This window comes from Balaenoptera ricei, chromosome 18 (genome assembly GCF_028023285.1).
Source record: "Balaenoptera ricei isolate mBalRic1 chromosome 18, mBalRic1.hap2, whole genome shotgun sequence".
Classification (NCBI taxonomy): domain Eukaryota; kingdom Metazoa; phylum Chordata; class Mammalia; order Artiodactyla; family Balaenopteridae; genus Balaenoptera; species Balaenoptera ricei.
The window spans coordinates 7257200-7284766 of record NC_082656.1 but is presented as its reverse complement, the minus strand read 5'-3'; the positions used below and the strand labels follow the sequence as shown (position 1 = coordinate 7284766).

The following is a 27567-nucleotide window of genomic DNA, read 5'->3' as shown; positions in this document are numbered from 1 at the left end:
TGGCTGGCATTTTCCCATTGATGAACACTTTCCTGAAAACTTCTCCTCATTGGAGGAGTGCAATTATTTCTTTTTCTTTGGCCTCCTTTAACTGCCCATAGCACAGATCTGACTTATTTTTATACTTGTGTTTTAATCGTTATTCTCAATGAAAGTGAAAGATGAATGGACCAGAATATGTTTCTCCAAACCTCCTTCCTCCATACTAAATTTTAAAAAAAGTTTCCCTTGTGTGTAACCATTGTGTGTATTTTTTGTTTTTCTCTGTGGATCAGAAATCCTTAATAAAAGCAAATCTAAGATTGTATATTGCCTGGGGAAAAAAAGATTCCCATTTCCACATATATCATCAACAACAGTGGAAAAACACCCAACAACTCCACAAGGTTCTACTAGTGAAGGAATTCTGTTTAATACCTTGAGTAGTATCATGGGATTAGCAGTTTTAATCTTTAAGAATAAAATCTTTACATAAGCAAATCCACATATCCTTCACCAAGTAATAACATCATAGTGATACCTATGTAAGGCAGATGTTAATGAAGTAAACTTTACACAGGTTTGTAGCACAGAATGTGTGCATGAGCTGATAGAATAAGCAAATATTAAGATTGTAAGTTTAGGGTTAAAAGTTATGGGAGGTTAAAATTGTATAATTTTTTCCTTTTATAATTTTGTTTCTTCTACAGGTCGTATAAAGCAAAAGTACTAAAATTTCCACCTAGAGATAGTGAAAAGTGGATATAGTCCTTAGATATTCTTGGTGTAATGGGAAGACAATTGACTGGAGCCCACGAGATCTGAGTTTGAATTCTACTTCTGACACCTCTTTGCTTTATGACCTTGTGCAGGTTATTTAACCTCTAAACATTAGCTTCACTGTCTGTAAAATGGGGGTGTCTACCTCATGGAATTAATTAAGAAAATTTAATGTTTAGGACAGTAACTGCCATGTAATAAGTAAAGTGAATCATCAACTCTGAAATGAAAGACTACAGCGTTCTTTCGGATAAATAGGAAGAGACTAACAGAATTTTAAAAATGACATAGCCTCATTTGTAAAATTCCTTAAGGAATTTTTTTTCCTTCCTGTACATTCGATATAAATCCTTAGTTTTCTGAAACATTTTGAATAACTCTGGCAGAGAGAATATGGTTTTTTAAATGTCCAAGTCTCATGAAGTGGGCAGTCACTTTTAGGAAAAGCATGATAACTAGTTATTGGTCAATTTATGTTTTACAAGCAATATCTTATTTAAACCTACAGTGATCCTCTGAAGTAGCTACTTGTATTGTGTACCCATATTACTATTGCTGATCTATTGTTACGAATAAATCCTGTGAAGCTGTCGTTTACAGCTGAGGAAATTGAAGCTTACAAAGTTTGTTATTTTCCCAAAGTCATCTGAACAAGAAAGTGGCAGAGCCAGGATTTGAACCCAGATCTCCTCACTTCAGGAGTCTTATTTATATCCACTCTGCCATGTTACTTTGCTGCACATACTTGGTAGTATCTATGGGTCTATTTTGATATTTATCTATATATCCTAATATATATAGTTCTATTAACCACTTGATTAAATTCTTACTAGAGGTGGTAGGAGAATAAAGAAGCTGAAAATGCTCAATGAAATAAATAATGTAATTTAAAAAATTTCTCTTTGAGAATAACACACTGAAATTGCAGTGTAGGCCAGTCGGAAAGTATAATTTACCTTGTTTTGTACAAAATGTTTCCGGGACGCATCTGTTGGGTTTATTGTTAGCCACTAATTTGGTAGCCCTGCTTGTGGGTCTGTCCTTTTCACCTCATGGACTTTAACACAAAACTTCTCCTCTGTCCCTGTTATGGCACAGTGAGGTAATGTCCATTACCACTGGTGGTTTTCGGTGGTGGTTTGCCACATTGTTTGAAGTTATACCTTATATGTCATGTGTCCTCTGGGTTTAATCATGATCCTGTTTACCAGCAGCTGCTTGGATAAATCAGAACAACCTTTTAAAGTGAATTAGATTTATTGCCTTAAGTATGAGGAAATTGAGCTACAAAAGTAGGATTATAATGGGAGGTTCTGGCAATATGAGAATTAAACTCCAAAGAGATGAAGCCTCCAGATCATTCTTAGTGTCCTAAGTTAAAAGGAGATACCTTAATTCAAGATATGTATTAATTAAATTATTTTATAATATTTTCCATGTAAGTTTATTAAGCACATTCTCTTTAATGAGGCCATTTAAAAATGATCTCTCCTGGTGAGACCTGAGGCCATGAAGCTAAGATTTTCTGTATTGGAACAGTATTTGACATAGATTATATTCAATAAAGTATTCTTTATTCAACTTAAAAAGTAAATGTGTTGGGTCTTTTAAAGTTACATCTTTTGGGAGATATGGCAGTAGCAACAGGATACACAAGCCTGAAAATAATCATTTGGCTTATTCCATACAGGTTGAAAAAGAGAACTCTGATAGGCTCTCTAACGTTATTTCATCTGGAACCAAGGGAAATGGCATAGAGTGTTTCTGTATACAGATAGATAGGATGATTGATTTTTATCAAATTTGTGCTATTCTGTAGCATTTCAGCAAAGAGGAAATTCTTGTTGACTTGGTATTAAAATTGTTGCTTTATGTTTTCTTTGGGTACCCTAATAGATTAAGTAACTGCTCGCATATTAAATCCTAGTTTGCACTGGAAAAAGATCAGTTAAAGCCAAGGTCAAGTACCGATAGATAGTAAACTGCCATCTCATCCTTACTGGTATCTCGCCCAGGCTCTGGGAAATTTTCCTGGAATTGGGAAGTAGGAGAGGAAGCTTTTGTATCAGTTCCACCACTAATTGAGTGGTCCTCCAAGTTAATTTCACTTCTCTGTGCCTCATTTTTCACCTCTGTAAAATGTACATCATGATGAGATTGTTTTGTAAAGTTGTTTTCAAGTCTTAGGAAGAAAAACACTATTATTGCTCTATCCAACGTATATTTTACGAGCATTCATCATATACTCAACTTTATTTTTGGCCCTGTGGAAAGTATAAAGGTAATTAAAAAAAACAGCACAGACCTTGGCCTCAAGAAACCATCAGAAAAATAATCCAGACATTCTGGAAAGCTTAACCTAGGATGCTGGCACCTATTGTATACCAAATACTATGCTGGGTGCCAGTACTATGGTGGGGATACGGTGGGATGCAGAAACAGACGCAGTCCCTGCCTTCCTGAGCTTACAGTCTTGTAAAATGGGTGTGAGAGCCATTACTGAGGTAGAATGGACTGGATTTGGTGATTAATGAGATAAGAGAATGAGAGAATTGGAGCAGGTAATTAAATATCTAGATGAAGCTGTTGAATAGGAATTGGAAATGAGAACCAGAGTTTAAGAGAGATCGGAATTAGTAGCAGTTACTTAGGAATCATCAGCAAGTATGGAATTTTAAGAAAGAAATTTTAAGGTCATTCTTCATGTGGTAGAGTAGGTTATTGCTGAGTATGATTGGCAGGTTGAGATTATACTCATTTCTAACCATTCTGGAGTCATATTCTCTTCCAGAATTCTGTTTCTGGAGTGTGAGATGGACTCTATATTTAGACTATGGGAAGAATTAGGTAGCAGTGCTGATTAACCAATAATCATTGACATTTATTGAGTTTTTAACTGTGAACCAGGTACTATGCTAATAAACTCTCTACATGGCTTTTTTCTTAATCTTCACAACCACCGTCTAAAATAGGTACTATTAATATCATCCCTATTTTTTTTTAGAAGAAATTGAAGCTTAAAGATTCTAAGCAACTTTATCAAATGCTGCATGTAGGTTAAGTAAGATAAGGATTGAGAATTGGATTGGATTTAGCAACATGGAGCTCACTGGTGACCATGATGCGTGGTTTGGGTGGAATGGTGGAGAATAATGGAGTGGGTTCAGATAATGGGGAGAGAGGAATTGAAAACAATGAACGCGTGCAGTTCTTTCAGCGAGTCTTGTTGAAAAGGGGAGCATAGAAGTTGAGTGGTAGTTGGGGAAGTGGAATCAAAATTTGTTGTTGTTTCAGAGACTTTTGTATGCTGATGAGAATGCTGCAGCAGAAAGGGGAAGATTGACGATGCCTGGGAGAAAGAGGCACTACTGGAGCGATGTCCCTGAGCAGGCAAGAGGAGGCAGAATCCAGTGTACAGGTGGAGCGGGGCAGGATAGCTGATTCAGAGTAGCCGGAGGGAAGGCAGTTAGTTAGAAAGGCTGTGGACGCAGAGAAGTGGGCAGATGCGGAGGTGAGCGCTTGTGGAAGTTCTCTCCTGATTATTTCGATGAGGGAAGAAGAGCAAGCAAGATCATCTGAGAGTGACGGCAGGGGTGCAGGTGTTTTCCAGGGTTTAAATTCTCACCTGAAGTGTCCCAAGAGGGGACATCCATTCCATTTGGCTATTTTATTTCTTTTATGTAAGTTTTCTAGGAAGCATTTGTCTTATTTTGTAGAACTCAGTAGTCATTCATTTGAAATCTTTATTTTGGAATTCTAGGTATTTATTACAATGAGTGCCTAAAAACTTGGTATTTCTATCGTTTTTTTTTTATGTTACAGAAAAGACAACTGAAAGATAGAAATTTTAATTCATTAGAGATAAACTAAGGAATGGGAACAAGATAGTGGTAAGTCAGAATGAAATCATAACACATCAGTTTTGTTTTTCTTGAAAGAAATCTTTGCCTTGCTGCGCTTTACCACTGTTTTCTCCCTTCTTCTTTCCTCTGGCAAACTGCTGTGACGTGTACTCTCCCTGTGTTGCCTTTCACTGCTTCTCTTTCCTTAATGAGTAGAAACCCTGGATCTCTATTCATTGCAGTATGGGGCTGACTTCTTGAAGACCGCTTCCTAATTTAAAATGGAATGCCAAATTCTCAAGAGTTAAGGTATTTAACTTTTGTAACAGTTCCATCTTTCTTCTTTGGAATGCTCCTCTTCTTTTGGCTTCTGTTACACTGTATTTTCCTTCCTCTTTTTTTTTTTTTTTTTTCCTAACTGTGGCCCCTTCTTCTCTCATCTCCTCCTCTTGTTCCCTAGTGCTGTCCCCCTGCTCGTTCCATATTCACTTCAGCTCCTCATATCCAGCCCCACTCTCTCTATGCTTTGCAGATGACATTAGTGACAGGAGGACTGTGCCTTCTGGTTTGCGTGCGCAGTCTAATTGTCCATAGATAACTTCTCTTTTCTCTCTCATTGTTTTTATGATTTTATTTTTTGTCTTGGTGTTAAATAGTTTCACTACAGATTATCTGAATATGGATTTATTTTTATTTAACCCTACTTAAGACTTGTGTTTCTTTTGTTTCAGATTCTTTTTTATGCTTTTAACCATTTTAAACATTCATTTTTATAGTTCATAACTGATGGTTCTGTTATCAGAAGTTATTTGGAGCCTTATCTTTTTGGTTATTTCTGATGGCTCTTGTTTGTGGTAAAGTTGAGAATGTCCCTTCAAGGTCTGAGTCATTCTAATGTGTGGCTTGTTTAGGGGGATGTCACTCCTCAGAGGGTCTGTGTTGGGTTCAGCCAGGTGCCTTCAGGATGTCACCTGCCTGGACCACTTTTAGGTAAATTTCTTCACTTAAGGGAGTATAAAACTAAATCCCAAATCACATGAGTGGAGGCCCTGGTTACTGTTTCTAGGGGAGCCTTGTACCTTACTCCACACATGTAGAGCATAGGCTCAGATGGACAGATGGACTTGTTTCTTCCGTGTGCGTGTTTAAAGTGTGCCGTTTGAGAGTCCTGGCTTCACTTGCCCGTCTCAGTTCAGCTTTGACATTTGTAGGCCTCAGGCCTTGGCTCAGGCCTCACTTTGTGCTCCTTAAATCTGAAGCCCTTAGGTGGCTGAGACCTGGAAACCCTCAAGGACTGCCATGCTGTCAGCTGTATTTTATTTATTTTTTGGTTGTTAGGTATTTCTCTTATCTTCTGGTAAGATCACCTATGTATAAACAGGATATTTGTTACATTTTATCCAGAATTTTTTTTTTTAATGTTACAGAAAAGAAAACTGAAAGGTAGAAAATTCAATTCATTAGAGAGAAACTGTATCTATATATTTATCATAAGTTCTTGAGGGTCTTATCCTCCAGTTTGTTACTTTTGAGGACTTTTATTTATAGTTTAGTTGGGAACTCTTCTTCAGCGAGGCTTTAGTTGCAGGATTTATATGTGGATAGAAAGGGATGTCCAATATAATACATAAAATATGTATATATTTTTAGCTAAACTATAAGCTTCTTGAATGCATGGACTATATCATATTTTTTTGTATTCCAGTGTTTTGAAAATCAGTAGAATATTTTCAGAACTTGACTATAAACTAGACAAAGAACTATGAGATATTTAAAGTTCAAATGATAGTATTTTAATATAATCTGTAAAAGTTGTGTAGTCCCTATACTCTGAAAGAATGCCATTGTCCATCTAGTTTTAAGGTCTTTAGAGTTAGACATAAGATAAATTAAATATTTTAAGTTTTTCAAGTTCAGAGGTCTCTAGAGTTAAATGGAAAAGGCAAGGGCCTATCTTTAGAACCAAAGAAGAGCAAGGTAAAATTAAATAATCAACCTGCCTGGGAGTAGTGGCATTCTACCATTACACGAAATAATTAGTAATGTTATCGTCCCCTTCCCCTACCTTAGAAGTGATAGAATGACTAGCTTAGCAACTTTAAATAAGGATTAGTACGTCCCATCAGAGTCTCTGACAAGACTCTCACCCCTGTTCTTGCTGAAATACCTAGTTGTGGGTAACATCAAAATGCTAAGAGGGCAGCCCCCGTGATATTAAATGGGACTGTATAATATTTGGTGTGAGAAGTATGTCTGCAGCTCCAGATCTCATACCAGCTGAAATTTTTGGCTAAATATTACCTTGGTTAACTTGGATAGTTGTCTTCCGTAGTGGGTAAGCATCTTTCAACTCCAGTGACATTTAGAATTAAGAATAGAAATGTCTAAGAGACTCAAAACTGTAATAGTAGTATTTTTTGTTAAGGGATATGTACATATTTATTTATTATTTTTATGTACTTGTAATTTAAGACAATATGGCTAATGAGGGTGATAAGCATGCAATTCCAATTTTAAGTGTAGTATGGAATAATTTAGATCTGTGATTTTACATGAAAACTTATGTTAAGTACTTTTGGGGAACATTTAGGAGAAATTAGGCTTACCTCATTTATAAGTTTAACTTACTAAGTTTATGAAAGTATTTATATGTAAGTTATGCTTTGTTAAGTAAGACAGTTGAAGAACTAAGAAGGAAATAAAATATATTACATTTATAAACGTATGTTAAAAATTTTAGTGGCATTTAATTAGCCAGGTTTGTAAATGGCATCAAGCATTATTCAAAAGCCTCTTAAGTGACTCCTAAAATCTGCTACTCTTGTACACAGAAAAAGATTTGTAAGTGAATCTAAAAGCTTTAAGGACTAACTGAAGTTTTGCAGTTTTAACTTTAATAAATTGAATATTTAAAAAATCAAAGTAAACCTTTGAAGAGATTTTTTTGCACAAAAAGTACCCTTGAGGATATAAAACAACTCGTATCAGCATGGCTTGTAGTACTCCATGTGTTTCTGAGTGTGATTGATTTGCTTGTTAGATAGTGAGGGACGACTTAACCCAGTATACAAAAAGCCTTTTATATTATGTAGCATAGTATCTTGCATTCATCAAAAGTTCAGATATTTGTTGAAAAATTAATATTTTGAACAGACTCTGGAATATATCATACTAAAATATTTGTTTATAATTTTCTGATAGCAAATAACTAAAATTTCTAAAGTTCTTTTTAGAACTAGAACTTATTAAAGGTTAAATTCTATGGAGTCACTTGATTTATGAAGAGGCACCACTGCAATTCAGTAGGGAAAGGTGGGTCTTGTCAGTAAGTGCTTCTGGGTTAATTGAATGTCCATGTGGTGAGGAAAATCTTGGCCCCTTACCTCACATCGTATAGAAAAACTAATTTGAAATAGATCACCACCTAAAATGTAAAAAGGTAATAAAATAAAACTTTCAGAAGAAAACATGGAAGGGATATTATCATCTTCTTGGGGTAGCAAAGATTTATTAAACTGGACAATAAAGCATTAAAGATAAAAGATCAATAAGTCAGAATTCTAAAATTATGAACTTCTTTTCATCCAGAGATACACCATTAAGACAAGCCATATACTGGTAGAAAGGCAGTAAAAAAAAAGGCAAGCCATATACTCGTAGAAGATGTTTGCAATGCATATGTATGACAAAGGACTTGTATCCAGAATATATAAAGAACAACGATCAATAAATCAATAAGAAAAAGTCAGGCAACCCAGTTGAAAAAAAATGGACTAAAGACTGGAACAGATACTATACAAAAGAAGATATTCACATGGCTAATAAGCATCTTGTTGAAAAGGTGTTTAACATCTGTAGCCATTCAAGAAAGGCAAAGTAGAACCACAATGAGACACCATTACACCCCCCCCCCCCCCCCCCGCCCCAGAATGACTAGGGTGGGACATCTGGCACTCTCGTACATGGCTGATGGGGGTGTAGAATGGCATCACTACTCTGGAAAACTGTTGGCTATATTTACTAAAACTAATCTTATGTACACTTTATGATGCAGCTGTTCTACTCCTGGGTACAGATCCCAAAGAAATGAATGCTTCTGTTTACCATGAGGATAATTCCCATATTCATAGAGGCTTTAATAATAAACCTCAAACAGAAAACAGCTCAGGTGTCCATTCACAGAATTGATAAGTTGTATATTTATGCAATAGAATACTCCACAGCAGTGAAGAAAGATAAACGGCTATATACAGGAACATGGATGAATTTCACAGGTAATGTTGAAAGAGTATGTACTATAGGATTCCATTTTATGAAACTAGAACAGGCAAACCTAATCTATGATAGTAAGGTCAAAATAGTGGTTACCTTTACCAGCTGATATTTACTAACAGAGACCATGAAAAAAACTTTCTGGGGTATTGGGAAATGCTCTTTTTTCTACTGGTGGTTATACAGTACCAAAATTTATTGAGTTGTATACCTAATATATGTACATTTTACTGAATATATGGTATACCTCAATGAAAAATAGATTTTAAAAATTCTGTTAAGTATTAATCATCCCCATTTACAGAGGAAGAATATGAGGCTTGTAGATGTTAGGTGATACGCTCATATAGTCAGTGATTGGTGGACCTGGGAGTAGGAAGGCACCCAGGGTTTAGGATTCTAAAACTAATGCTAACTCCAGATCAGCATGCTGTTTTTCTGTGAAGGGAGGAATAGTGTTTGCAACGTTTTTATGTCAACAGCCAGTATAGTTCCTGTGCTTATTAGATAAACATATATTTTCTGATTTGAAAAAATAGCAGTCATATATTTGATGAGAGTGGACATTAAAATTCTTAATCATTAATTTAAAATAAGTCCTCTAATTTCTGTTTAAGCTTTGTTTTCTTGCCTCCTGATTTCTTACTAAATAATTTCTCTTGGACTCAAAGTCTCGTATATTGACTCCAAGTCCTTATAGTAAAAATATCAGTATGAACTACTTGGAACTCGTGTTTTTTTTCATTAGCTATGGGGAGATATGTTTTCCTGTTTAATTCATATGGATTAATGTCATAGCAAAGTAAGATTATTTTTCTTCCTTTTCCAGAAGTTTCAGTAATTTGGTTTATGTTCTTGGGCATATATAAGACCTGTTCCAAATTTCGTATTCTTATACTAGAATTCTAACAATGTATGAACAAACAGATATAACCAAAGAATTTAGAATAATCATGAAACAGAAAGCTAGAAGAAACAGAAAGAGCTGAATAGATGGGAATCTTAAGAAGGTGCCTGTATAGCAAGTGGAGAAAATTGTGATAGTATCTTTGACCCTGTTTCTAAATATGGTGTGGAATGAAGGCATCTTCAGAAGACGTCTCTTTCCCTTTGACTTCTGGAATCCTGGATGAGTGGTGCTGTCTGACAGACAGTTCTGTTTCTGTTGCACAATCTTTTATGGAGATTTGCCAGGCAGAAATACAGTAGGTTCAACTGAGGATGTGTACTCTGAGCCCACATCACTACCACATGTGTGTTTCCAGAACATGCCAAAAGCTTTGTAGCAACCCTATAATTTCATTTTTTTAGGTGCTCAAATAATTTAATTAGTGGTGTTGTTATATTCATCATATTTAAAGTTTATTAACTACCAAGTAGGTAATATGAATAATAAGATTTATGTAAGGAATAAGGAGTTATACTACAGTAGGATCTATGTACCCACCATGGAGTTGAAGACGAAGAACATTAGCGTTACCTTGAAGGCCCCTGTGGGCCCCTCTGCATCCTCTTCCCTCCCCTCCGCTTTCAGAGTTAGCCCCTCTCCTGGGTTTGGGGTTTATCATTCCTTTGCCTTCCTTTATACTTTTACCACATACATTTTAATCTCCACACAGTATCTCGTTTTGCTTAGAATCATACTGTATGTGTTCTTTGAACTTACTTTTTCACTCAACATTGTGGTCCTGAGTTTGATCTATTATTATTGCATGTGGCTATAATTCATGTTCACGTGAATATAGTATCCCAGTATGTGAACGTATAATAATTTATGCATCTATTCTGATACTGGACCTTTGGGTTGTTTCCAGGTGTTCACTGTTATTACAAGCAGTGCTGTAAGAACATTTACATATCATATTGATATTTAATATGGTTTAGAAAGGGAGTATTGGCTTTTGGAGGAAGTCAGGCTTATTTGCATATGATAGGGTAAGACATCTTTCTTCCCATTCCTGTGGGGAAATATCCTCCAATAGGAGAACTGAGCTCAGTGTAGACATGCTACTCTTTTATCTGCAGGTTTCCAGCCATTCTCTGTATTTGGAATGCTGTAAGCTAGCAGGGTGTCAGCCTGTGTTTGCCCATTGGGGCGGAGGCTGACGGTGATGTGCAACCCTACGAATACAGTCTCTTTTTCAAAAGAGGCCAGTAAAGAAGCCCTGAGACTTACTTTTTACAGCCTGGAAGCTGTCACTGAGTCCTTAAACTGAAGCATGCCATTGGGCAGTGATGCCCTAATGGAGGAAGAAGTACAGAACAGAGTCAAGGATGTCCTTTGGGAAGCTGACAGAGTCTGTTTCGAATGTAATACCAAACTGCAGTGAGACGGAACTGAAGACCTGCAAAGCACAGGCACACTTTCTGTGAGACGTGGGACTTGCCACAAATGCCACATCTGGCCTCTTGATCAGTTTCATTCAGACCGTTTATGAGCCCGTCAGAATATTGAGGGGCAGGACAAGGTCAGCAGCAGCAAACACTTGGAGTGCAGCCTGTGTACGAGCGTTGACATAATTCTCGCAGCACAGCTTTACTGAACTGGATGTGTGTGCAGGACTCCTCGGTGAGCGCTAAATAGCAAGCTGAGGTGGGAGAGCACAAGCTGAGGAGGCAGAAGAAGTGTTTCAAGGGTCCCTACAATTCACCCCTCCTCAGCGAGCCCACCGGGCAGCCTGGCGCGCAGCTGTAAAGGACGGGCTTGCTGTTTGTGAGCCAAAGCTTCGGGCTGGCTGTGCCTCCAGAAAGCAGGACCACAAACAATGACAGACTATTTAAATAGCAGGCGCAGCTGCTAACAGAAGGGCAAACTTGACGTGTGTTCTGTGTGGAAGAGATTGTCAGTCGCTTTTTATTGTCTTTGGCCAGGAATCCGATTCAGGAAAGACATTACACATACATACATACATACATATATTTTATGTATATATAAAACAGTAAAGTTCTACTCTACTACTTTACACCTCTTCATCAAAAGAAAACAGAAATTCATTCAAAAAACAATGGTTGCAATGAAATACTAGGAGTAGAGCAACATAACATTTTTAGTTTTTTATTCTTTACCAGTCTCATTACATTTTTACCTTATTGACAGAATACTTAAGACTAATAATGCGCTAGAACCAAAAACATAATAATACCTTTAAATTTGAGAATGCCTTATAACTATTTCACTATACACGATTTTCAGGTTCCTTTCCTGTGGATTTTTTTCCCCTCAAGATTGCTTGTTCATCTTTGTCTCCTCCTAGGGCCTAGCACAGTAGAGGATATATACCTCCTAACAGGTGTGGGTGTTCAGTAAATAACTGTTTAACTGGATTGGACTCCAAGGATTCAGATGTCAGTGTATGGTAACCTAGTAGAAAGACATACACTTTTCACCAGCCTCTCTCATCCTCAGCACTTTCATGTAGCGGTCTAATTCCAGTAGTCTGAAGATGCTGCAATATGTTAACTATTTTTTAGTTAGGTTGAGTTTTCAACCTTCCTGGCTTTTCATCCATTTTCCTGTTTTGCTGAGTTCATTGAGTTATACACATGTGAAACCTTTTCTGATACCAGGAAGAGAAACTCCGTGATGAATTAGATGAATTAAAAGCATGAAGCTGGAAAAGGGATAAGAATAGATTTTGGCACATGGGTGGAAAAGGAACACACATATGGGATGTGAAGGGCTGCAAATACAGGCAGAGCTGTAAAGAGAGTGAAGGTAGGAAAACAGAGGCAGAGACAGTTCAGGGAAGAAGAACTAAGAGCTTAGACACAAAGTGATGGAGTCTCCCCCAACACCCAGAGAGAGGCAAATAAATACTGTTCTGAGAAGCCCCATAATTTCACTATTTGAAGAAGACATGTTTCACATTACATGAGACAAAATATGCCACTTTGTAAGCATAGTTATATTTATGTATTTATCAAAATTCTTTTTTAAAATTGCTGTATAATTGACATATATTACGTTGGTTTCAGCTGTACAACATAAGGATTCAATATTTGTGTATATTGTGAAATGATCAACACCATAAATAGAATTAACATCCTTTGCCACATATAGTTATCAAAATTCTTGATTCACATTTGGGGGCCTGTATAATTTGAATGATCCTGTGATTTTTGACACCCTCAAAGCATGAGTAATATTTTTACACATAAACTTTGCACATAAATTAAGAAGATTTCATTAAGCCCTGCTGTTGAATGAAATGGTTTTTCCAACATGGAAGCAGAGAAAATCATTTTGGTTGTAAGGGATAAACTAGTAAGCTATGCAAATAAATATATTTTGAATTATTGTCCTTTCAGCTTTTAATAATTTTTTTTTAAAGTTACTTATTTGGCTTAGGACAGTAATGAATAAAGGAATTGATTTTCTGTTACACTATTAAGATTATTAGATGGGAATAGTCTGTATTGCCCTCTATTGGTGAATGTTATTTTTGACAAAATAATTGCTGTATGTGTCATTTATATGTATTTAATGTTTGTATCAACCAGTGTACTTTACAGAAAAGCACTTTAAAAACTGACCTAATAGTTGTGGCCATGAATTGGCAAAAGGGGGAAAAATTGACCTTATGGGCTTATTGATTTAATAGTTTTATTGACTAAGGTAGTATTGAAATACTTTTGCCTTTGATTAATTTTAATTTTATGTATTTATTTTTTTGTCAGAGCTCCACCTCAGATAAGGCGTCCCAATCGAGAAGTAAGACCTCTGAGGAAAGAAATGCCAGGAGGAGGAGCCCGGGGACCTGTAGGCCGAGCACATCCTATATCAAAGAGTGAAAAACCCTCTACAAGTAGGGACAAGGATTGTAGAGCAAGAGGGAGAGATGACAAGGCAAGACTACCTCTTTGTAACCCACTCACTTTAAGCCTGTGACATTTGTTGCTTATTATACTTCTAGTGGGCTTTTCAGAGGACCCTGGTTTTGACATGGAAGAGATTTTTTTAAAAACTTTGAATCAAAAACCTATGCAGTCTTTGCATTTTGAAGGCCATTCTGCAATGTCCGTAACCTCAGAGGTGTATATATTTCTTAATACACACACACAGAAATTTTAAGTAAAATGGAGCTTTTTTTCTTTTTTTGAATTTCAAAATTGTATTAAATATCATCACAATTCTAATAATTAAAGATAAAAAATGACAAAATTAAATAGGAAATAATTTTGAATCTTAAATAGTAGTCCACATTTACTTAGAAGAGGATGAGGAGGAGGTAGTTTGAATTTTTTTTTTCCCACCCCCCCTGCAGTTTTCCCCCCTTGGTGTCCATACGTTTGTTCTCTACATCTGTGTCTCAACTTCTGCCCTGCAAACCGGTTCATGTGTACCATTTTTCTAGGTTCCACATACATGCGTTAATATACGATATTTGTTTTTCTCTTTCTGACTTACTTCACTCTGTATGACAGTCTCTAGATCCATCCACGTCTCAACAAATGACCTAATTTCATTCCTTTTTATGGCTGAGTAATATTCCATTGTATATATGTACCACATCTTCTTTATCCATTCATCTGTCATTGGACATTTAGGTTGTTCCATGTACTGGCTATTGTAAATAGTGCTGCAATGAACATTGGGGTACATGTGTCCTTTTGAATTATGGTTATCTCTGGGTATATGCCCAGTAGTGGGATTGCTGGATCATATGGTAATTCTATTTTTAGTTTTTTAAGGAACCTCCATATTGTTCTCCATAGTGGCTGTATCAATTTACATTCCCACCAACAGTGCAAGAGGGTTCCCTTTTCTCCACACCCTCTCCAGCATTTGTTGTTTGTAGATTTTCTGATGATGCCCATTCTAACTGGTGTGAGGTGATACCTCATGGTAGTTTTGATTTGCATTTCTCTAATAATTAGTGATGTTGAGCAGCTTTTCATGTGCTTCTTGGCCATCTGTATGTCTTCTTTGGAGAAATGTTTATTTAGGTCTTCTGCCCATTTTTGGATCGGGTTGTTTGTTTCTTTAATATTGAGCTGCATGAGCTGTTTATATAATTTGGAGATTAATCCTTTGTCTGTTGATTTGTTTGCGAATATTTTCTCCCATTCTGAGGGTTGTCTTTTCATCTTGTTTATGGTTTACTTTGCTGAGAAAAAGCTTTTAAGTTTCATTAGGTCCCATTTGTTTATTTTTGTTTTTATTTCCATTACTCTAGGAGGTAGATGAAAAAAGATCTTGCTGTGATTTATGTCAAAGAGTGTTCTTCCTATGTTTTCCTCTAAGAGTTTTATAGTGTCCGGTCTTACATTTAGGTCTCAAATCCATTTTGAGTTTATTTTTGTGTATGGTGTTAGGGAGTGTTCTAATTTCATTCTTTTACATGTAGCTATCCAGTTTTCCCAGCACCACTTATTGAAGAGACTGTCTTTTCTCCATTGTATATCTTTGCCTCCTTTGTCATAGATTAGTTGACCATAGTTGACCATGTGTGGGTTTATCTCTGGGCTTTTTATCTTGTTGCATTGATCTCTGTTTCTGTTTTTGTGCCAGTACCATATTGTCTTGATTACTATAGCTTTGTAGTATAGTAGTCTGAAGTCAGGGAGTCTGATTCCTCCAGCTCCGTTTTCTTCCCTCAAGACTGCTTTGGCTATTCGGGGTCTTTTGTGTCTCCATACAAATTTTGAGATGATTTGTTCTAGTTCCGTTAAAAATGCCATTGGTAATTTGACAGGGATTGCATTGAATCTGTAGATTGCTTTGGGTAGTATAGTCATTTTCACAATATTGATTCTTCCAATCCAAGAACATGGTATACCTCTTCATCTGTTGGTATCATCTTTAATTTCTTTCATCAGTGTCTTATAGTTTTCTGCATACAGGTCTTTTGTGTCCCTAGGTAGGTTTATTCCTAGGTATTTTATTCTTTTTATTGCAATGGTAAATGGGAGTGTTTCCATAATGTCTCTTTCAGATTTTTCATCATTAGTGTAGAGGAATGCAAGAGATTTTTGTGCATTAATTTTGTATCCTGCTACTTTACCAAATTCATTGATTAGCTCTAGTAGTTTTCTGGTGGCATTTTTAGGATTCTCTATGTATAGTATCATGTAATATGCAAACACTGACAATTTTACTTCTTTTCCAATTTGTATTCCTTTTATTTCTTTTTCTTCTCTGATTGCTGTGGCTAGGACTTCCAAAACTATGTTGAATAATAGTGGTGAGAATGGACATCCTTGTCTCATTCCTGATCTTAGAGGAAATGCTTTCAGTTTTTCACCATTGAGGATGATGTTTGCTGTGGGTTTGTCATATATGGTCTTTATTATGTTGAGGTAGTTTCCCTCTGTGCCCATTTTCTGGAGAGTTTTTATCATAAATGGGTGTTGAATTTTGTCAAAAGCTTTTTCTGCATCTATTGAGGTGATCATATGGTTTTTATTCTTCAGTTTGTTAATATGGTGTATCACATTGATTGATTTGCATATATTGAAGAACCCTTGCATCCCTGGGATAAATCCCACTTCATCGTGGTGTATGATCCTTTTAATGTGTTGTTGGATTCTGTTTGCTAGTATTTTGTTGAGGATTTTTGCATCTATATTCATCAGTGATATTGGTCTGTAATTTTCTTTTTTTGTAGTATCTTTGTCTGGTTTTGGTATCAGGGTGATGGTGGCCTCGTAGAATGAGTTTGGGAGTGTTCCTTCCTCTGCAATTTTTTGGAAGAGTTTGAAAAGGATGGGTGTTAGCTCTTCTCTAAATGTTTGATAGAATTCACCTGTGAAGCCATCTGGTCCTGGACTTTTGTTTGTTGGAAGATTCTTAATCACAGTTTCAATTTCATTACTTGTGATTGGTCTGTTCATATTTTCTGTTTCTTCCTGGTTCAGTCTTGGAAGGTTATACCTTTCTAAGAATTTGTCCATTTCTTCCAGGTTGTCCATTTTATTGGCATAGGGTTGCTTGTAGTAGTCTCTTAGGATGCTTTGTATTTCTGCAGTGTCTGTTGTAACTTCTCCTTTTTCATTTCTAATTTTATTGATTTGAGTCATCTCCTTCTTTTTCTTGATGAGTCTGTCTAATGGTTTATCAATTTTGTTTATCTTCTCAAAGAACCAGCTTTTAGTTTTATTGATCTTTGCTATTGTTTACTTTGTTTCTATTTCATTTATTTCTGCTCTGATCTTTATGATTTCTTTCCTTCTGCTAACTTTGGGTTTTGTTTGTTCTTCTTTCTCTAGTTCCTTTAGGTGTAAGGTTAGATTGTTTATTTGAGATTTTTCTTGTTTCTTGAGGTAGGCTTGTATGACTATAAACTTCCCTCTTAGAACTGCTTTTGCTGCATCCCATAGGTTTTGGATCATCGTGTTTTCATTGTCATTTGTCTCTAGGTATTTTTTGATTTCCTCTTTGATTTCTTAAGTGGTCTCTTGGTTATTTAGGAACATATTGTTTAGCCTCCATGTGTATGTGTTTTTTACATTTATTTCCCTGTAATTCATTTCTAATCTCATAGCGTTGTGGTCAGAAAAGATGCTTGATATGATTTCAGTTTTCTTAAATTTACTGAGGCTTGATTTGTGGCCCAAGATGTGATCTATCCTGGAGAATGTTCCATGCGCACTTGAGAAGAAAGTGTAATCTGCTGTTTTTGGATGGAATGTCCTATAAGTATCAATTAAATCTATCTGGTCTATTGTGTCATTTAAAGCTTCTGTTTCCTTATTTATTTTCATTTTGGATGATCTGTCCATTGGTGTAAGTGAGGTGTTAAAGTCCCCCACTATTATTGTGTTACTGTCGATTTCCTCTTTTATAGCTGCTAGCAGTTGCCTTATGTATTGAGGTGCTCCTATGTTGGGTGCATACATATTTATAATTGTTATATCTTCTTCTTGGAATTATCCCTTGATCATTATGTAGTGTCCTTCCTTGTCTTTTGTAACATTCTTTATTTTAAAGTCTATTTTATCTGATATGAGTATTGCTACTCCAGCTTTCTTTAGATTTCTATTTGCATGGAATATCTTTTTCCATCCCCTCACTTTCAGTCTGTATGTGTCCCTAGGTCTGAAGTGGTCTCTTGTAGACAGCATATATATGGATCTTGTTTTTGTATCCATTCAGCAAGCCTGTGTCTTTTGGTTGGAGCGTTTAATCCATTCACGTTTAAGGTAATTATCGATATGTATGTTCCTATGACCATTTTCTTAAATGTTTTGGGTTTGTTTTTGTAGGTCCTTTTCTTCTCTTGTGTTTCCCACTTTGAGAAGTTCCTTTAGCATTTGTTGTAGAGGTGGTTTGGTGGTGCTGAATTCTCTTAGCCTTTGCTTGTCTGTAAAGCTTTTGATTTCTCCATCGAATCTGAATGAGATCCTTGCCGGGTAGAGTAATCTTGGTTGTAGGTTCTTCCCTTTCATCCCTTTAAGTATATCATGCCACTCCCTTCTGGCTTGTAGAGTTTCTGCTGAGAAATCAGCTGTTAACCTTATGGGAGTTCCCTTGTATGTTATTTGTCGTTTTTCCCTTGCTGCTTTCAATAATTTTTTTTTGTCTTTAATTTTTACCAATTTGATTACTATGTGTCTTGGCGTGTTTCTCCTTGGGTTTATCCTGTATGGGACTCGCTGTGCTTCCTGGACTTGGGTGGCTATTTCCTTACCCATGTTGGGGAAGTTTTCAACTATAATCTCTTCAAATATTTTCTCTGGTCCTTTCTCTCTCTCTTCTCCTTCTGGGACCTGTATAATGCGAACGTTGTTGCATTTAATGTTGTCCCAGAGGTCTCTTAGGCTGTCTTCATTTCTTTTCATTCTTTTTTCTTTATTCTGTTCTGCAACAGTGAATTCCACCATTCTGTCTTCCAGGTCACTTATCCGTTCTTCTGCCTCAGTTATTCTGCTATTGATTCCTTCTAGTGTAGTTTTCATTTCAGTTATTGTATTGTTCATCTCTGTTTGTTTGTTCTTTAATTCTTCTAGGTCTTTGTTAAACATTTCTTGCATCTTCTCGATCTTTGCCTCCATTCTTTTTCCGAGGTCCTGGATCATCTTCACTATCATTTTTCTGAATTCTTTTTCTGGAAGGTTGCCTATCTCCACTTCATTTAGTTGTTTTTCTGGGGTTTTATCTTGTTCCTTCATCTGGTACATAGCCCTCTGCCTTTTCATTTTGTCTATCTTTCTGTGAATGTGCTTTTTGTTCCACAGGCTGCAGGATTGTAGTTCTTGCTCCTGCTGTCTGCCCTCTAAAATGGAACTTTTTTTTGGCCAGATTTTAGTTCCCCGACCAGGGATCAAGCCCATGCCCCCTGCAGTGGAAGTGCAGAGTCCTAACCACTGGACCGCCCGGGAAGTCCTGAGCTTTTATAGAGATATTCAAAATAAAGTTTTAAAACTTAAAAAATATTTTAACTAGTATTCTGAATTAAAATGAAAACATAATTGTAGGGGAAAGATTTATAAGGAAGTTGATGTGTCTGCAGTGTTCACAGAATAAGATGATAGATATGCTTTACTATTGCTAAAATTTTTTTAAACTTTGATTTATCTTTAAATTTTAGAGCAAAACAAGATTTTTTTTCTTAATGAGAAAATTTCCTTTGGTTAGGGTTCAGTATGTACATTTACTTTACCTGAGAAATTGATTGGTGAATAAACATAATACTGGGTAGAAATTCTGTGCTGTCCTTAAAATGGACTTTAGGAAAATGTGCTGAAAATAATTTTTCATAGTAAGGAGCCAGGATGACCTGACATTTCTCTTAGCCTTAATTTTAATGAAAAGACAAAAATAAATTTTTAGTGATAGCATTTCCTGTTTCCTTTCTGATGTCATAAGTGAATGAGGATGTTATTGAATTGCCACAAAGAAGTTTTATTTTCCTAGCTAAGGGTTCTATATGTCATCACATTTATGCCGTGATATTTATCGTGAAAATACAGCTTATAACTAATAGCAAGTGGTTATCCTTAAAAATTACATACTATATTTGAATATTTTTACTATATATGATTTCAGTCAGTGGTAAGGACTCTACACAGACCAACTTCCTACACCTTGTGGTTTTTTAGTCCATAATGGACTAAAACTGATGTTTTCTGAATATCTCTATTCATGAGATAGAGCCAAAGACATATTCTCTCTACCTCACTAGGACACTGAAAATGAATTAGATTTTTTTATGTTTGTAATTTGTTCGAGCTATTATGTCGTAAAACAGTAAGTGATTCCATTTCATATCCTTTTGGGATCAGTGAGGGGTACTAATATATAAACAAATTTTCCTGCTGATGAAATTGAACTGGTTCTCCCCATTATCAAAAGCCACATAATGGATACTTAAAAATCTGTATCTTATATGTCATCTTTGTTTCTTCCTCTGTTCTTCATTTTTGTGTTGCTAACCTTGGTTTGCATTTTAGAGAATAAAGTAGTGACTGAAGTCCACCCATCACTCTGCTAGTAGCTTTTAGGTAAACTTTTAGAACCAGGTAAGGAACTTTTAGTCTTTATCTTAACTTCACATAACACAAGAGAAGAATCTTGGTCATGGTTTATTGGATGCTTCCCTGCTAGGTACCATTTGGAGTGATTACACAATAATTTATGAAATAATCCCAAGTAGTAGGCAGTCATTTTATCCCCATTTTTACAAATGAAGAAACTGAGATAGAGCTAAAGTATCTTATGACCAAAGTCATAGAGTAAGGAATGGAGCTTTGTGAATCACAGATCTTTTTCTTCTTTATTTTAGTATTTTTCATATTGGTAGTATCCCTACCAAACTAGATTAAAAGTCTGGTTGGATTTGAAAAGAATTCCAGAAAAATTAAATAAATGTTGATTTTAAAATGTGATTCTTAAGCAAAGAACGAAACAACCAGGCAGCATTTGTTGAATGTCAGATAAATTTCTCTGGATATTGTAAATAGCCTTTTACTTAAAAAGTTCCAAATAATTTTCTAAATCTTAGTTGTTCTTCATTCACATGTAAGTACTCGGAATGTCACTGGAAAATAAGCCTTTTAATAAAAGAAAAAGAACAGTTGTTTGAAGATAAAAGAGACTTTCTGAGTCACTCTGGAAACAAAAGGGATTACAGTTAAAAAAAAAACAACAAACTCATAGAAACTTCATTAGAATATGAAAGGTGTGCTTGGTTCAGTTATGATCATCGTAAGCACTCAGATATTCATTAGAACACTGGAGTCCTTAAACTCACTGGAAGCGGTGATAGGGTTTGAGGCAGTTTAGATGAAACTGACAGATATCCATTGCCATTGAAAGCTAATTTGAAATCGAGTACTGAAGGGTCCTCAGTGTTGTTGGTTTTTTAAAATCAGTTTTGTGTGTTGCAACCAGCTTAAAAAAAAATGAAATAGACTAGAAAATTCAGACTGCATTGCCCATTATAAGGACAGTATTATTTTGAGAAAAAAATTTGTTATATAAGTATGTAAAAATTTAGTTATATATTTGTATACACTAGCTCATGATCTAAGATGAATTTATTACTTTGTGTCATGGTCAGAAGTTTGAAAGCTGCTTTTCTGCTCTAGCCACTTAACTTTATAGATGTTAAAAAAAGAGAGGACAGGAGAAATTACATGTTTTGCTTAAGACTCTCAGTATCTTTGGATTCTTAGTTTAGTCTTGTGAGCTGTATGAGGAAGCAGCTAGTAATAAAAGCAGTAGCAACAGGTCTCACTCTGCCTTGAGCATTCTTAACCTGTACCAGTCCTCCCTACAAATTCCTGTGGACTCAGTGTTATTTTCCCTGTACTGTGTATGAAGAAATTGAGACACTGAAGTTACAACTGCAAGTAGGTGGTGGAACTAGGATTTGAACTCTGATAACCTGAGCTTTTAACCATTATGCTATGCAGCCTCTTATTTGAAAATGCTTGCTGTCTTATTTTAATGTATCACAAATATCTATTTGTTTTAAGAGTACCAGTTCACTTTCTGAGAGTGATTAAATCTTTTTCTTCTTTTTTTTTTTTAAACTGCTAACAGGCTTCAAGTTAGGTCCAATCTTAAAAATGCTATTTTTCAATAAATAACAGTCACTGTGTATAGTGATCTGTTATTCAAGCCTTACAGTTTTTTCCCTTGAGGTACAGAGTCATCATGAGGCCAGTTTGTTACGCCATTTACTTAATGTACCTTTATTAAGTGCATACTTTGTGTTAGTCATACTTCTAGGTACTAGGAAGGCAAACTTTAATATGTGACTCCTGGCCTCAAGTTGATTGTTATTGATGAGAGGGAATCAGATGAATAAATTAACCTTTACAGCCATATTTTTTAGTCTTATTTGAATGTACCTGAGAAAAATGGTTATTTTTATTTTACTCTCTAAGTCTAGAGTCAGTGTAGAAATATACATAGAAATAGCAAATGCATTTTTTAATTTAAAAAGGATAGTCTAAAAGTAAACTATTAGGTAGCAGAATAGATGTTTTTGTATTATAAACCAAAAATAAATTTAATTAATAAAATTCTGATTCTCAAGGATTTATAAGACTATGGCTTTATGGTTAATTAACTCTTAGTGAAATGAGCAGTGCTTCCATTATGATCTCATGATTAAAGCTGTGTGTGCTTTTAGGTAGAATTAAGATTAAAGTATGGTAAATCAGCTTCAGAGACTTCATTTAAAGCTATTAAACTTAAAGGACTTCATTTCATTGAATTATAACAAATGGCCATTTTTTTGAATATTTTCCTTCTCTGATTAAATGTAGGGATGTCTGATATGGAGAGACATTGTAAACTGGGTTGGAGTATTCTTTTGAGAACTGTTGATCGGTGGTTATACAAGTGAACAGTGACTTTAAAAAAAAATCTTTTTATTGAAGAAAAGTGTATACATTATAAGGGTATATTTGATGAATGATGATCGTCTCACCAGCAGTGTACTGGTAAATGTTTAATAACTAGTTTTCTGAAGAAAAAAAAAATGTATGTGTATATAAACACGTACATATTTACACACAAATTTATTATAAATCTGACTGATATAAAGGATGTATTACAAATAATAAAATATACAGTACTCTTTAGTGCAAACTTTATAGAGCCAATGGACCCTCACAGAATGCCTTTGCTGCTTTTTGCTTAACTCTTGCAAACCTATGGTTGCAGTTGACAGATGATTAGGAATGTAGTTCTGTTAGGATATTGGTTGATATTTTGTTTTTATTAATGAGTGACATGAAAGTGAAACAACAGAAACATATGTGGGAACTTCACTCATTGATCAATCACTTGAGCAACTTTGATGAATCAGATCATGGTTTTCAAATACTGGAAAATTATTTCCTTCATTTTTTGTGCTATTTACATTGTAACAACTATAGAAATGACACACTTTTAAATGTAATATTTTCCCCATTACTTTAAGTCTAGACAGTTAACAAAACAAGAAATCAAGCCCTGTTTTGTAGCATTTGCTGGTTTCTCTGGTATAAATACTTTCACTATGATGGATTTCAAGCTACCAACATGAGGTCACTGAACTCAGAGTCAAGATAAGATGGGTAGTAGCCTGCCATTCTATAGTGTAGACACAGTAGACTTAAGTAACCCTAAGTGCATAGGTAATAGTTAAATAGTTAGAAGTGCGGAGTTTTGAGTAATTACCACTTTTGTTTTTAATATAATTTATTCTGTTTGTGTAATTTAATTTTTATCAATGGCTGTTTTTTATAGAAAAATTCCTGAAAATTTAATAATTGGCTCTTACAAACCAGTAAGAGTCTGCTTCGGCTGACCGCATTTAACCTCTGTAACTACCATGTAATCCATGTAACTATCACTCAGGGGTCAAGAATAGAACATTTAGCACCTCAGAAGCCATACTCAGGATCCCTTCTGATCCCTGACACTTCTTTCTCAAAAGTAACCACTATTCTGCCACTTTGTTTCCAAAGATAACCATTATTCTGATTTCTAATACCATAAATTAGTTATACCTTTTTTGAAACTTTACGTACAGTAAGTATTCTTTTTTCGTCTGGCTCTTTTTGCTCAACATACGTTGGTGAGATTTTGCCATCCTGTTGCATATATCTGAAGTTTGTTTATTTTCATTAATATACAGTATTATACCAAGTTGAATCTGTTTTACTATTAGTGAACTTTTGGATTGCTTTCAGTTTGAAACTATTATTAATAATGCTACCTTGGATAGTTTTATACTTATCCTTTGGTATATATGTGAGCATATATACCTTTCTAGTGAGCATATACCTAGGAGTGGAATTGATGGGCCATAGGATATGCATCTGTTAAACTTTAGTAGGTAACACCAAATAGTTTTCCAAAGTGATTATACCAATTTCCACGTCTGCCTGCAGAGCACGAAAGTTCTAGTTGCTCCACATCCTCGCCAACACTTGATATTGTCTGTCTCTTGTGGGTGAATCTCGTTGTGATTTTACCAGCATATCTACCATGTGTGGTGTACTTATCTGATAACTTCTGAGGTTAAAAGTTCTTTCATATGTTTATTGGCCATTCGTATTATCAGTGACTTGTTTTTAAGAAATATCCTGTTCTGTCCTTTGGATATTAAATCACTCCACAGATTTTTTCTCTCTTGGCAGCTGATTAATAGTGTTGGTTTTTGCTTTTATTTTTATTTTTTTTAATTTTATTACATTAGATTATAGTAAAGTAGTTACTTGCTGTTCTGTCCCTGAATGTTTTACTGTGTTTTACTTGTTTGTATATTGTGTCCCCTAATGTGAGTGTATGCCTCTGAGGGCAGGATTTTTGTCTGCTTAGATCACTGCTATTTCCCAGTACTTAGACTAGTGCCTGGTACAGAGTAAGTATTCATAAATATTGCTGCAAGAATGCATTTATTGATAAGTAAGCAGAATGCTATTGATTCATTATTTCAACTTAAATGTATTTTGTATTAACACTCTAATGCAAGGCATGACACTGAAATTAGTAAGCATTTTGCATTTATCAACGTACTTTCCCTTGTAAATAATAAAGTCTTATCTCTAAAATATCAGTTTAGAGATCTTGTCTAACTTTTCCTGTGTTTGCTTCTCACACTGGGGTAGGAGTAGCGCAAAGTGTGCAGCCTTATGCCATAGTGTACAAAGGGGTTGAAAGCACTGGTTCTGGAGCCAGACTGCCTAGGATCTAGCTGTGTGTCCTTGGACAATTTACTCAAGCTCTTGGTGCCTCAGTTTTCTCATCTATGAGGTAAAAATAATACGAGTACCTAACTCATAGGACCTTTAAGATTGTTATGTCAAGTGCTTAGAACAGTGCCTGGCATATAGCAAGCTGTAAACGCGTGTTAGCTGTAAAGGTAACATGACAGTGGGGAACTAACACAGGTATGATACAGAATAAAGATAACGTAAAAAAAAAAAAAAAAGAGAAACAGTGAGATTTCCAAGCAATTTTGCACTTGCCTTGGGCTGTTGAACTCAGGAAACAGATGAATAAGTGGGCAAGTGAGAGGCAGTGGCTTTACCCAAAGAACCAAAGGTCAGCTATAATTTAGCTCAGACATCCCTGTGATTGGGGGCCGGTGGTTTTTATTACTAATTAGCCAGTGATTCTAACGTCGGGTAGCTCACTACCTACAAGAGAGATGACTCCCCCGATGGATGGACTCATTGTTAGAAAATTCTTTCTTTTGTCGATCTGAAATTTACCTCTTCTGTCACTTTGTACTGGTCCTGGTTCTTTCCTTTGGAGTAATACAGAGTACATACAGGTAAGGAGGTCAGTTGGTTTTGTTGCTCCGTTAACATTTTCTTCTTCAGCTTAAATGTCTCTAGGGTCCCTGATCCTCCTCCATATGACATGGGTTTTGAACCCTTTATCACTCTTCTCTCGTTATAATTTATTTGTCAACATTTTTCTTAAAATGTAAGACCCAGAGCTAGTAACTGAGCATGTTTCTCTTAGATGGCACACAGTGAAATATAAAAACTATTATTTGCATTTTAGGCCAATCTGTGTCATTAATTGACTCTATAATGTTGAGTTGGTCACTAATTTTAGCCTCATCTTCCTCAAATAGAATACTAATGAAAGATCATAAACAAACTTTTTAAAAAAAATTTTTATTTATTTATTTATTTTATTTTTGTCTGTGTTGGGTCTTCGTTTCTGTGCGAGGGCTCTCTCTAGTTGCGGCAAGCGGGGGCCACTCTTCATCGCGGTGCACGGGCCTCTCACTGTCGCGGCCTCTCTTGTTGCGGAGCACAGGCTCCAGACGCGCGGGCTCAGTAGTTGTGGCTCACGGGCCTAGTTGCTCCGCGGCATGTGGGATCTTCCCAGACCAGGGCTCGAACCCGTGTGCCCTGCATTGGCAGGCAGACTCTCAACCACTGCGCCACCAGGGAAGCCCCAAACTTTTTGATATGGGTAATTTAGACACTCGTAAAAAGAAGCTAAAATACTTTGCTTTAATGAGAAAAAGTATATCAGCCTTCATGCTAATAATCAAATTTTTGCTAATTAATTAATGTGAAAATTTAAGCAAAGATTTCTAAGATCATTTCAGTGATGTTGCAGCTATTATTATTATTATAAACTGTACAGGTAATAATATCTTGGGTGAGGTTAGCTTTATTGCCTGAAAACTAAACTTCTTTTAGGTGTTGTAGTTAATCTAGTTGGTTAACTGAAACCAGAGCTACTAACTTATATTTGATATCCTTATTTTAATTTATCTGAGTATTTGTTAAAAAGGATAATTGTCACCCATTTTGTTGATTTCCCAATATAACCAAATAAATTATTTATTTTTAGTTTCCTTAATTTGTTGTTTAGTAACCTCACCATTTTGGTTTGAAAAAGTTCTAGAATCTTCTTTGTAGTACTTATTTTATATTCAGGTCTCATTTCTACCATTGAGAAACTTTGGGTGCTGGGGCAAGTCCTTTGACTAGCTTCTTTTTTTTAACATCTTTATTAGCATATAATTGCTTTACAATGTTGTGTTAGTTTCTGCTTTATAACAAAGTGAATCAGTTATACATATACATATGTTCCCATATCTCTTCCCTCTTGCATCTCCCTCCCTCCCACCCTCCCTATCCCACCCCTCTAGGTGGTCACAAAGCACCGAGCTGATCTCCCTGTGCTATGCGGCTGCTTCCCTCTAGCTATCTATTTTACATTTGGTAGTGTATATAAGTCCATGCCATTCTCTCACTTCGTCCCAGCTTACCCTTCCCCCTCCCCATGTCCTCAAGTCTACCCGAAGTCTGTGTCTTTATTCCTGTCCTGCCCCTAGGTTCTTCAGAACCTTTTTTTTTTTTTTTTTTGACTAGCTTTATACACGTATCCTCTTCTGTGAATTGAGAGCCTTGACCTTGACTACTGCAATAGGCCTTTGTTTTTCTGCTTCTCCTTCTCCCTCCAGCCCATCCTTTTTCCATTTCGCAGCTAGCAGGGTCATTTAAAAATGTAAATCAGATCCTGTCATTCCCTGCTTAGCACATTTCAAAAATTTCCCCATGTACTTAGAATAAAATCTAAATTCCTCCCCACGGCCTATAGGGCCCCAGTGAGCTGGCCTCTGATCATCTCTCCAACCTATTCTTTTTGCTCAATACCTTTTAGCTATAGTGACCATTCAGTTTTTTCACAGCACTTAATAATTTGTAGTTATGTACGTTTTGGGTTTGTTTACTTGTTAATTGTTTCCACCACAAGACTGGATGCTCAGTGAGGGCAGAT

The 27567-nt window shown here is 35.8% G+C and overlaps 1 protein-coding gene across 10 annotated transcripts in view; it reads left to right on the top strand.

The window, feature by feature from the left end:
- Nucleotides 1-27567, top strand: part of KATNAL1 (katanin catalytic subunit A1 like 1) — a 100969-nt gene that overhangs the window by 43653 nt on the left and 29749 nt on the right. For all 10 annotated transcript variants that reach the window (XM_059902842.1, XM_059902837.1, XM_059902838.1 and 7 more), the window contains one exon: nt 13551-13719. In XM_059902842.1, coding sequence (XP_059758825.1) covers nt 13551-13719 — 169 coding nt within the window. The remainder of the gene's footprint in view (nt 1-13550; nt 13720-27567) is intronic.